General features: G+C 32.5%; 1 protein-coding gene across 1 annotated transcript; it reads right to left on the bottom strand.

The window, feature by feature from the left end:
• Window positions 1-3,218: 3,218 nt before the first annotated feature.
• On the bottom strand, window positions 3,219-13,158 carry LOC139495931 (uncharacterized). Its single transcript, XM_071284346.1, has 4 exons — window positions 12,969-13,158; window positions 10,477-10,673; window positions 9,674-9,751; window positions 3,219-4,100 (listed from the first exon to the last, which is right to left on the bottom strand). Exons 1-4 carry the CDS (start codon window positions 12,973-12,975, stop codon window positions 3,243-3,245), a joined length of 1,140 nt encoding a protein of 379 aa, XP_071140447.1. The 5' UTR covers window positions 12,976-13,158; the 3' UTR covers window positions 3,219-3,242.
• Between the last annotated feature and the right edge of the window lie 343 nt (window positions 13,159-13,501).

The following is a 13,501-nucleotide window of genomic DNA, read 5'->3' as shown; positions in this document are numbered from 1 at the left end:
TAAATTTGAAATAGGTTTCCCGGTTTCATTTAAGATTATAACCGTTCTTTTCTGTATTTGGATACGCAAACGTCAAATTAGGAAAAATCGATTTTTTTGGCGAACAAAAAAGATGGCTATTTTTTTTTAGAACTGACAGGATAAAGGAATAGCAATAACAAGCTATTTTTTGCAATGTTTGTATGTCGTAAAGAAATTATATTGGTCACAAAACCTACAAATTTTAAAATTTAATTGTAATAAAAGCATGACAAGTTGCAAAAAATACTTTAAACGTCAATCTTTTAGCCGATTGATTTGGCGGACTTTTTGACGTTACGGACGACTGTAGCGCCACCTAATTAATTCCCCCTGCTATTGTTGCTGATAAAGCTTGACGACAACGGACGTTTCCAAGGACTTGCTTTCCAACTGTGTAACTAAGGAAGCCGACATTTTTAATTGCTGAATGTATTGACATGTAATTTCTACAATTATAAGCCAAAAAACTCACATGTTACACCTAAAAATCTTCTTTTTATCAAATTTTATTACATTATGAAGCGGCACAGAAGCCAGAAAACGCCTGGTGTTTATGTTAGACGTCGGAAGCATACCTATGACGTCACCTAGTGTAGGGACCAAAGCAGATAACATCTTTTCGCGGAATTTTCTTTAATGAAGATTTTACACCGAAATTATGATTGAAATTTAATTATGAACTTGTTTTGCATTAGAATAGAGATAACTGTATTGTATTTGAAGCTTTGCTGGCGTCCATCGGTAAACTAAATTTGCGACAGTAAAACTACTGATGGACGTCCGCAAAGCTTCAAATACAATACAGTTATCTCTTAAATGAAACACAAATGTGTCCAAATGATGTTACGGTACGTCCAAAGATGTCTAGCTTGTGTAAAACGTCGAAACGTGTCATTTTCACAGCTTCCAATTATCTCCATATTTTTCTATTTTTTTTTAAATGCTTAAACGTGTCCACTTTAGTTTATGAAAGTGATTCGTTGCCACGTGAAGATATGAATGTTTTTTTAATTGTCAGCCGTCAAATTGGTTTTTCTTGCTTCTGTTAGTCTCAACATGATCCTAATGCCTTTCGTGATTCGTTTGAGATCAGGGGTGACCGTTATTTTTAGAAATAAAAGAGATATCGTGATTCGTCAAAATCAGTCGATTGTTATATCGTCAATTGAGGTAAATGAACGCAGAATATTCTTTTGTAGTTCATGTTGAACCAAAACCTACCAAATACCACAAAGGCCTGCAAACACAGCTTAAATAAATAAATAAATAATCTTTATTTCAAAAGGATAAATCCATTAGTCATGTTAGTTAAAACTAATCTTCCTGAGAGTCCTCAAAATAATAATAACATATTCATGAGTACATACAGTAGTATAATGATATTATACACAATATACAATTGTATAAAGATAATAATGAAGAAGCATATTACTTTGCACAATTTATGAAAAATTTGTAACATTTTGTTTTAAAAGATACAAGTGTATAATTACTCATCTTTATTTCATTTGGTAAACTGTTCCATATTTGAGAACCACAATATGTAAATGTTTTCTTCAAAAAGCTTATATTATGTAATTCCAGAATGAGTGTGAATAACTGTTGAAACAAAAAGAAATCTTTATTATTTATATGACCGAATATGTCATATTCAAAATAACATTGAAATGTAATGAAATTTTTTTTATAGAAAAAGATTTGTTGTAAAATTGGAATGTATTACAAAAAAACACTACCATAACTCTCGAGCATGCGCACAAAATATGTATAATTAGAGGTTCCTTGTTCCTGTAAAAGGGATGTTGAGGTTTTTTTTTAACGCCGTATACAGATCCGGTAGTTACTTGCTTGATGTCAATTTTCAACTATTTCATGCATATTAAAGATGATACCGAAATAAAGTGTCATTAATATTGTAGGTTGTTAACATTAAGGCTTCGGTTTCTTATTTTGCCAACAAGGTTTGTGACTAACGTTAAAATTTTCATTGTGTCGTGCATAGGAAGGGCGAATTCAAATTTACAATTAATACAACTGGTAATATAAAAATAGATGTGGTATGATTGCCAATGAGACAACTGTCCACAAGAGACCAAAATGACACAGACATTAAAAACTATAGGTCACCGTACGGCCTTCAACAATGAGCAAAGCCCATACCATGGTAAGTTTTCATTTATTTTGGACTGTTATTTCTTTTCTTTTTTAAAGTATTTTCTTTGACTCACTTTAAGATTTTCACTGCGTCCATTTACATTGTAAAAATACAGTTGTATGTATTTCATAGTACTTTCTGTGACTACTCTGAATAAACTTGTGATAATTTTACAAGGCTCCGATTTTGAATTAATTCTTGATACTCAGTTACTCTGTTCTGAAACCAACAACCTCTACTACATTAATGTATTTGGATAGCGGTTTTATTATTTTTGTCTTTGGATCAACAAACACCCGATGTTTCATTCGAGTGCCTTTATGAGGAGGAGGACAGGGGTAAGGGAGACAGGGAGAAAGTGGGTAGGAGAAAGGAGAAATGGAGAAAGGGGGTAGGATAAAGGAGAGGAAGGCTGGGAGAAAGGAGAAAAAGTTGGAGAAAAAGATAAAATATGAAAAAATAAAATATCTCTTTTTTCCGGTAAATTAAAAAAAAATAAGGAGAGGAGGGGTAGGAGAAAGGAGAAGAGGGGTGGGAGAAGGGTATCCCCTGTCCTCTCCCTCCTTTATGACTGTGTAGACATTGTTAGTCGAAGACGTTTGATATGACTTTTGGCGAATTTACAATTTTCAAGTTCGTTGCATTTCCATCAAAAACTTTGGTTTCAGTGAACACCATTCGTGCCTTATTGAAACTTATGTAAAAAAGTCATGATAAAAAAAGGCAGGACCGAATAGAGTAAAATATAAAAGGCAGGACCGAATAGAGTAAAAAATAAAAAGCAGGACCGAATAGAGTTAAAAATAAAAGACAGGACAGAGATTACAACTAACAAAAAATGCAGGACATTTTTCATTTTAGCCCCACTTCTAAAAATAAAATGGTACATGTAGCTCCCTAGTTGTCTATTTGACACTATTCCCGATTCAATTCTCTATTCTATTTTAACAAATTCTAGTTTATTTATGTTTTTATTTGTTTGTCTTGCCTCCAATCAAATGTTTATTCTACCGCAATGTTTCTTACATTCATCAACCTCATATTTATTTTTTTAATTTTATTTCGATTATTTAAAAAGATCTTCATATGCAGGCGGCGGTTGGTCCGGTGGTATTGTCGACACCGATTTAAACCTAGGCAATGGAGGGCGTGTTTGTTGAGAATGATTTGACATTCTAAAAACAGACGCATGTGGCAGAGGACTTTCTAATGTGGCTTCCCTACTGTAAGGATCATTTTGACCAACATCAATATTGGCCGAGGACGGAGGCGGTGGCATATAGTAATTATGTGAAAGCCAAATGTTCTGATTAGTTTCACTACCATTGTGATGTTCTATATGGTTAATTGGAATACTCATATCGCTTATTGTATCATCACTAACTTCTTCACTTGTATAATCTCCCCCCATTGATGATGAATCAGTGATCTTATCACGATGACTATTTATTGGTGATGAAATCGTAGAAACCTGATTCTTCTTTTGTGTATTGTGTTTGTTTTCCTCATTTGAAGATTTAAAACTTTGTATGAAATTAAATGATGAGGTTTGCGCAGGCTGTTGCGTTTGTTGCTGTCTTAAAGTTACAGTCGGTGCTGGGATCGATCTTGCAGGCTGGGTAGTATGTTGCTGTTGTGTAACTTTAGAAGTCTGCGTAGAAGGTATATGTCTTAATTTATCATGTTTTTCATCTCTTTGGGCGCATCCACATAATATTGTGATAAAAAATAGAATGAGAATTACAATTAAAACCACAGTATGCGTCTTTAGATGCTCGAAACACGGTTTTGTGCTGTCTTCTTCAAGGGCTGTCCCATTACACGTATTAAACACACGCGTTTTGACGGCAAAATTACCAACAAAAGCTGCCGCTGTACCACAAGCAATCACACCAACCCATAACAGGAGAACACTTAGTCCCACCTGAAATAAAAGGAAGAGATATGAAGGAAAAGCGAGAATGTTTGCTGATGTAAATAATCATTTTTAAGTTACATGTATAGCAATTACTATTCTACATTTGACCACTTATGTCACCGGTCGGCACACATATATTCACGTAGAGATTTGGTTAATATCTAATCTTATATTGAATACAAAAGACAGTGGGACTTGAATAAAGTTTACACGGAAAACCGGGAGTAGTCTCGACCAAAAAAACAACAACATTTGTTAAAAAGTTGTTGGTCCTCTCAGTTCCTAGTCAAGCCATACAACTTTGAGCACTTGAGTAGAACTGTTGTGACCATATTGAACAAAGGCGGCCAATTTCTTTTCGATTACATGACTGTAACCTAACTTTGCTCTTCTTAATATTCCATTTCATGCTTGGTTGCCAAATGTGTTTTTGTAGATTTATTTGATTATTTTCTTTACTTTGAGAATTGTAGCAACGTTAACCTTTTTTCATTAATAAATACTTATCTTTTAAATAAACAAAAATTCCCCGAATGTCAAAGATTCTCTACTTTATCCTTGCCACACGTACATGTGCCTGTCCAAAGTCAAGAACCTTGTTAGTAGTGGACTTTTGTAATTGGTAATAATGTTGTGTTAAAGACAGACCATTTAAACGCCTTGTTTCATGAGGTCAAATCTTATATAGAATCAGGATGTTTTAGAGATTAACATTTTATAGACAATCGTATATTGTTTAAAACCGTACTTTTATCTCTAAATGCATTTTTTTTTTATTTTTGTCTCGTTTGGTTGCGGCTTTCTGCCAATATCTCCATTTTGTTTATATTTATCGGCCATTACAGATGCTGAATATTTGTTGTAGGGGAGACCGGGGTTGAATGAGACACTTTTTATGTTCTTGTCTATACATACAAATCAATTATACGCAGCTTTCTCACTAGACCTATCAAACTAGATAAACATCTCGTGTACATTTTTAAAAGGATTTGAATCCACTAAAGTTATTTCTTAAGTCACATTGTAACACAATTGTGTTTCATATCATTAATTATTATTATTATTACCGGAGTATTAATTAGGAAATTCATTAAAAAGGAATTAATTACAGCATAACCGAACAATTCAATGACATGTACCCTTTGGACACTTAATAACGATCTGTACGAATATTATAAACATATAACCTGCAGCCAATAAATGACCATGTATAATGTGAAATAACATGTATTCTTCAGGGGTTAATTGCAGTTTGACAATTAACCACAGACAAGAATTATTCAACATCCAGACTAATACGTAACCGGCCATCAGCTATGGCCCGATGTTTATGGACACTAGACTATATAAGATCCAGCTTTGGACTTGGACGAGGAGGACAGATTGGTACAAGAGATTGGTACCGGAGATTCCGCCAAGGTCTCCCCCCTCGTGGGTAGGCTGGAACATATGCGCTTAATATCCGAAGTACTCTAACAGGAACGAACAGTTATACCACTATACGATCACGTGCCCGTGTGAGATATTGAACATTCGAACAATTCAACTTTAAAGACAGTTTGTGAACATTCGAACAATTCAACTTTAAAGACAGTTTGTGAACATTCGAACATTTGAACTTTAGAATCTTTCTTGACTTTGTAATTACATAATAAAATATATTTATCCTATTACTGACTTCGTCACATAAGTCACGATTTGATGCCGTTTGACCAGGATCGACTTGGATTGTCTAAAATAACGCGAAGGAATACAAAAGGTAAGAACTCAGTTACTTTCATTTTTCTTAATGGAAAATCAAGATATTTCTATGTCAGTACAAAAAGAAGAAAAGGCTTTTCAAAGGATGTTACACATATTAAGTAAAGTTTTTAATTTTAAAGGGATTGAGGCTGTACTTTTAAAAGGCTTAAAATCTGATGTTTTTTTCACGAAATGTGGTTGGCACGATTTTTGTTATTAGGTATTTTTAGGTACTATATATATATAGGTCAATTTAAAAATTATGAATACATATTTTTTTCATGATAAGAATGAAAGGTTATTTTTTGTGTTATTTTTTATGCTGTACGTGTTGTTTAAGGGATAGGATAGATTAAACTTATGATTCTTCAAAATAAACCGTTTTTTGTGAAGTTTAGAGAAGCTAGTTTTTCGTTTAAAGTAAATATGTAAAAAGATAAAATGTCTGATACATTAGCATTTTTTCCGTATGTAATGGTGGTTTCTGGTCATATGATGGGTTATTTTTTTTTAAGATACATTCAATTATTCTAGAAAACATATGTTTTACGTAAAATTAGTAGAGCACCGGTGTAAATTAAGGTTGATTTAGAACCTTTGGTAGATGAAGTTAAGGATAAATTGTTTGCGTATTCTAGCCATTGTTGATTAATGGGTTTATGCAGTTGGATAGTGTGTACGCACATTTGTTTAGAGAAAACAAATAGTCTATAATTTTAGATTCCAACCCCTTCTTCGGATGATTAACATAAGTGATGTTAAGTTATTAAATGGCGCAAGTTGTTTATGGTGTTAGATTACGCCATATTTGCATATTGTTAATAGATTAAGAGAAGTATCTTCATAAAGTAGCACATTAAAGAAAAACATGGATATGTTTGCCCTTAGGGATTTACTAGTATTGTTGTAGTAGACTGACATTTGTAAAGAAAAAATAAGAGACATATGAACTTCAGAACTTAATGAGAAAATTTAAGTGAAATAGATAATTGGTATTAAAGGAAAACTAGCTTTAAAGTAAAAATTTTTTTTTTTCTTAAGCAATCATGAGGACTATTATTATAGATTAAGATAAGAATAAGGAAATAATTAATTAAGGAGTTGAAAAAAGAATCTTAACGATGTGTCAGTTTGTTCATAAATAGGCATATTTTTTTTTTTAATTGTTTTAGCTTTTAAGATGTTAGTTAAGTTTTAAAATCAGATTTCAATTTATACCCTAACGCTGAGCCGTATTGAAATGTATAAATAGGATAGGCAGTAGGTTTGAAATTTAAAAAAAAATGAAAAAAAAAATTATTAGATATATAAAAGGGAAGGGATCATTATGATAAGGACACTTTATACTATTTTGGAAAAATGTAAAAGATTAAGGAGAACGACATTTTTTTTTGCAACAAGGTGTTGTTGGTGTTGTTGTTGTCAAATATGAAAAATAGTCAGTAACATGACGTAGTTGAAATTTTATCAAAGGAATCTTAAATGGTTTTGCTTTTTAAAGAGTGATCAGAATAAATCTTTGGTCTTTAATATTTAGAGCTAAGAGTTAAGATTAAATAATGAGGCACTAAGGTTAAAGAAATAAAAGTATTACAATTGCTAACAAGGTAAAATATAATTTTTTATTAAAAAAATTTTTTTTTCATGTGTGTAGGTGTTACATTAAATGATTGATTAACTTATTTGATTGTAAATTTATATATAAATGTATATCTTAAAAGTAATGAATAAATAAACATATCTTGTTTTTATTAGGTACATTTTCTCAAAATTGTAGAAGTTGTATACAAGATTTATTTATTTTTGTTTATTTTGTTTTTGTTTTAACCAGATAACTTGATAGTTTTTTTTTTTATTGATACAAAGAAAGTGTTTTATCAAATTTAGCTAGCCTTGAATAATCAAGAGAACTAAAGGAGATTTACCAGACGATTGATAATAATAATAAAAAAAAGAAACAAAGGGGAAGTTGACAATTTTTAGTTTTCCAAATTGAAATAAGTTTTAATTTATCAGTGGGGTTAAGGTGCGATCTGCATTGGAATAGCCATATTTTTGTACTGTTAATTTATTAAGAATATATCTTGGTTAGCCAAAAAGAAGGGTGCGAGTTCTAGTTCTAATGCCACGAACCGATGGCACAACATGGTGTCAACGCAATTGGTTGGAACAGATGTTACTGCTTCCAGAGAGACTGATGTCTTCCTCTGCGCCATTGATCAAGGATGAAACTTAACCCAATGACGATGTTATTAACAGCCTCTTTAGAAGGACGAACTAACCAGCTAGATGCGCCAACTACTTCGTAATGAAGATGATGATGACTGACACTTGTACACAGATTTGCGCCCTTTCCAGTAGTTGATGAACATTATACTATGATGGTGACGGAAATAAAACATGAACTATTTATACTGAAATATTGAACTTATGATTCGAATGAACTACGTGTAAATATATCCAGATATTGGACTAGATGAATGTGATGAACTTATTATATTGGACTTGTAGAACTTTATAAACTTAGATATGTGGTGATGGTTACCGGAAACCTTACAATAGCTATTAAAATAACCTACAGGAAGAAAAATACCGTATTTTATTGAACTTTCGTTCCATAAGTATAGGAGGCATAATATGTAACACAATTGTGTTTCATATCATTAATTATTATTATTATTACCGGAGTATTAATTAGGAAATTCATTAAAAAGGAATTAATTACAGCATAACCGAACAATTCAATGACATGTACCCTTTGGACACTTAATAACGATCTGTACGAATATTATAAACATATAACCTGCAGCCAATAAATGACCATGTATACTGTGAAATAACATGTATTCTTCAGGGGTTAATTGCAGTTTGACAATTAACCACAGACAAGAACTATTCAACATCCAGACTAATACGTAACCGGCCATCAGCTATGGGCCGATGTTTATGGACACTAGACTATATAAGATCCAGCTTTGGACTTGGACGAGGAGGACAGATTGGTACAAGAGATTGGTACCGGAGATTCCGCCAAGGTCTCCCCCCTCGTGGGTAGGCTGGAACATATGCGCTTAATATCCGAAGTACTCTAACAGGAACGAACAGTTATACCACTATACGATCACGTGCCCGTGTGAGATATTGAACATTCGAACAATTCAACTTTAAAGACAGTTTGTGAACATTCGAACAATTCAACTTTAAAGACAGTTTGTGAACATTCGAACATTTGAACTTTAGAATCTTTCTTGACTTTGTAATTACATAATAGAATATATTTATCCTATTACTGACTTCGTCACAACATCTGACGATTTAATGGGGGTTGTCGCATGTCACTACCTACCCCGTATGCGGGGTACGTTGAGACAGAGGTTGGGGTAAGTTGTGACATACATACAGTACTGGTAGTCCTGTTTACATGTTCAGATGTACATGCTTTGTCACAATTTCAGAAGGTGGAAGACCTACTAGATGGGTCATACCTTGTATTGCATGTGAAATACGCTATGTTAAGAGCTTTTCCGTCAGTCATGCATTCTTTGTCCTTGACCTCATTTTATGGTCACGGAACTGTTAATACTATTAATATTAATAATACTTTGTAAAATAATCAAGATATATGAACAAAGATAAAAAAAAAAAAGGAACCGTTTGTGCTGTCATATAAAACTCCATTACATAATTGTAAAAGTATAAAAACTAGGTAGATACATGTATGTCGGTTCTTCAGATGCTTTTAAGTGTTAAGTTGAGAGAACCAACATAAATCTTAACTATTCACAGGAAGTTACTTTTCTCGATCATATTTCTTAAGATATACATTAACTACATACACAGTCTCCGACTTCTTTACGTCTGTTCTTCTTTTCGTGATCAGCTATACAGCAAATAACTAACACATGGAGTAAACACTGTAACACATGTATATAAGACAAAATGACTCAAATAATAGTGAATAATTTATGTTTATTAAAGCATTATAAATATCGTGCATGATGTGATAATAGATTTGTGTGACATATGAAATGAAATGCGAAAGATGCATGCATTTGGTTATGGACATGTACTAGTAATTAAGAAAGCTACCATTTTATTTTTTTTTTTGGGGGGGGGAGGCTCTGTCCTGCCTTTTTATTTTTCACTCTATTCTAAATTGTCATCCTGCCTTATTTTCAAATTTCATCCTACCCCCCCCCCCCCCCTTCCCCCCACCCCCCGCCCTCACACACACACCTTAAAAATCAAATGGTAGCTGCTTTATACACAACGCGATTGAATAGTTATTCAGTCTTTAAAGTGCGAGATTATACCCTGCTACATTTTACATCAATTTAATTTAAAAGTATAAAAAAATCAAGATAAATGTTTTAAAGATGGTTATGGTGCTCTGCATTAACAATATTGTTACGAATATCTATAAAATATTTTCTACAGCTATTGACCGTCAAAAAAATAATTTAATTTGACATTTTATATGTCTTTTTATAGTTTGTATTGTAGGAAATTCGTAATAAGAAAAAACAAATCTGTATTGAAAAGCAAATAAAGCTGAGGATGTTGGACTTCTGACTACATTTGTATATAACTACTTTTCCTAAAGAAATATTTGAAAACACATTTACTTGTTCATACTTACAACACCAGCAATGATAAAAGCTCCAATATATATTCTATTCCAGGGACTTTGAAAGATGTCTTCGTCAAATTCCTGTTCGTCATAATTTCCTATCTCTTTAGCTGTTAGAATTCCATAGGCTAGACAAACACACATGCATCCAAGAAATATTATACCGCTTAGATACATTTTATTTATTTGTTTCTGTCTTTCTGTTTCTAAAATAAAAATAAAACCATTAGACATGTACTTTATCCATTAGGATAATCCAAATATTATCAAAATTAAAAAGACAGATTCTTACACAGAAGCAAATCTAAAACTGCTGCAAATGTGACACCATGCATGCCATCAAAATTGAAATCCTCGAAAGTTAAGGGACCGCTTTTCCGTCTCTGTCAAAAGGAACATTAGAAAAAAAAGTATTGAACACAAATTAGTTTGTACGCATAGCAATAACTTTAAAAAGATATGTAAAACATTTTATAATTTGGTACAACATAAATTCTAGAGGACCTGTTAAGCCCTTGTCCAATACTCAAAAAGGTTGAATGGCATATACCTTTTTCTGGAATAGGCTGCAGCTCTTTTTGTACTATTGGACTTCCAGGAACTAATGCGCTTTATATGCACTTAAAGGTACATTTGTATGTGGATATTTTTAAGCACACGCTATGCTAATGTGTTGTTTTGACATGTCTTTATATTTAAACTTGAGACAAAATTACTATTAATGCCTGCTATTAGTGAATTTATCATAAAAAGAGATGGAACCATGAACTCGTGGCTTGATGCAAATAAAAGAAGACATTGGTTATAGTCTTAATCAGTGATGCATTGGTAAGAGTCATTTTCAGTGATGCATTGGTAAGAGTCGTTTTCAGTGACGCATTGGTAAGAGTCGTTTTCAGTGACGCTTTGGTAAGAGTCGGTTTAATCGACTCCTTTTAAAGTATTCGTATATACATCAGAATTAAGATATGCTGTTTTATTTAGAATTTGGTAAAATATTTGATCAATATGTACCAGTTGTTTTTAAGAGTAAAATCTAACTAATATAGTGCGATTGTTGTATATTAGGAGCAAAAGATTCCAAAGGGATAACCAAATTCAACAGTCGAATCAAAACGAACTGAAACTGTCATGGCAATAAACGATAAAAATTAACGACAATCAACAGAATGCGAAACTAAACACGATCCCCACCAAAAACCGGGGATGGTCTCATATGCTCCTGGAGGGTAAGCAAATAATTTATGTTCACCCAGATCTGCTGAAAGATTGATGTTTTATCATCCAACGCATCTGTCACGTATAGGACTAGAACTCTCAATCCTTGGTCTGATTGTTGACAGGCTAATGTACAGTAGTTGGACTACTTAGAACTATCACTCGATCACCGAGGCCCCGTATCATTTACGCAAGAACAATGGACAACATACAACTGATGGGCCTCTTTTAATTAAGTTTTCCAAACTTTTAGTTAATGTAATTTTTTGTTCTTGAACTTGTGTTGTTGTTAGTTTGTGCTAAATAAGAATAAGACACGATTATATTTTGCTAAATGTTCAGTTGAAAACAGTTACTTCAAACTACCTTGTTCACACTACATTGTTCGACAATCCCTTTTTTGTAAATGTACCACTAAATAAGGAAGTTACATCAAAAGTTTGTGAAGACGAAGAAAAAGAAAGTGAGATATATATATATATTCACCAATTGGAAATTTCATTAAATGTATATAATTTGTACATGTAACACTCTTTCTCAAAGTAAGAATAACGAATTGAAATGATTTTTTTTTTGATAGCGCACTTTTACTTTGGAAGTTGTTAATGTTAGCTGGTATTCATCTAATGAATATGTAATCAGTATGATGGTAATTTTCAATGATTATTTTCAATGGTAAATGTACTTTTCAATGGTTATTTTCAATGGTTATTTTCAATGGTAATTTCAAACCGGATGTTCTCTGCATCGAATACAACTATTTCGCTGAGGTTAAGCAACCATGTGGTCAGTGTAACATTCTTGATATCATTCTTAGAACTCTAAAACTGTTTTTTCAAGTTAATATAACTTCCGGGTTCAACGATATCGTAAGTTATTACGTTGTACATGAAAATGTACATAAAATGTGTTCTATGTTGTAATGTTACACTCCTGTTTCAGGTTAGGGGAGGTTAGCGCCTGTTAAAACGTTTAAACCAACTGCATTTGTTTGTACCCGTCCGAAGTCAGGAATCAGGTTGTCATTCGTTGATGTGGTTCATAATTGTTTCTCGTTTTTATATAGATTAGATCGTTGGTTTTCCCGTCTGAATGTTTTTACCCAAGTAATTTTTGGGGTCCTTTATAGCTTTCTGGTCGGTTTGAGCCAATGCGCCGTGTTGAAGGCCGTCATTTTTACTATAATTCTGATTTACTTTTTATAAATTGTGACTTAGAAGGAGAGTTGTCTCATTGCGTTCATACCACACTTTCTTATAACCCCGGCTTCTTTTGCCACTTACCTGTCATGATTTATGTCCTGAATAATAGTCAAAAAGTTGTTTTGATCATTTTATTAGTCCACACTATTTAAATGCACCAAATTATTGGTAAACACTAAATTGTTTACATATACGTTTCCTATAGTTTATTCACCCGTAAAACAAATGTCTGTATATGCGCATTTAAATAACACTGATCAAATGAAAACACATTGTAGATCGATATAGTGTATTTGACATATATAATATACATACATATAGTTTAAAACCCAAATTTGTTATCTCTGTTTTAAATAAGACACATGGACACTCAAGTTATAATATTCATATAAAACAAAAAAAGTAAGTCAAATGCATTTAAATTATTTTACAATTTATGAGAGTCATTTCAGATGTATTTTGTGATAATAAGAATTAAAATTAAAGACACGAATATTTGTATATGTGTGCACGCTTTTTTCTTATGAACATTATTTTATAGTAAGTTAGTATACAAAAGAGCACATTCAGCACACTATACCGGCACATGAATAATTGCTTACGCAGTTCTCCAA

Source organism: Mytilus edulis, chromosome 11 (genome assembly GCF_963676685.1).
Source record: "Mytilus edulis chromosome 11, xbMytEdul2.2, whole genome shotgun sequence".
NCBI lineage: Eukaryota > Metazoa > Mollusca > Bivalvia > Mytilida > Mytilidae > Mytilus > Mytilus edulis.
The sequence above is the reverse complement of the archived record's forward strand: the minus strand, read 5'-3'. Positions and strand labels throughout refer to the sequence as shown.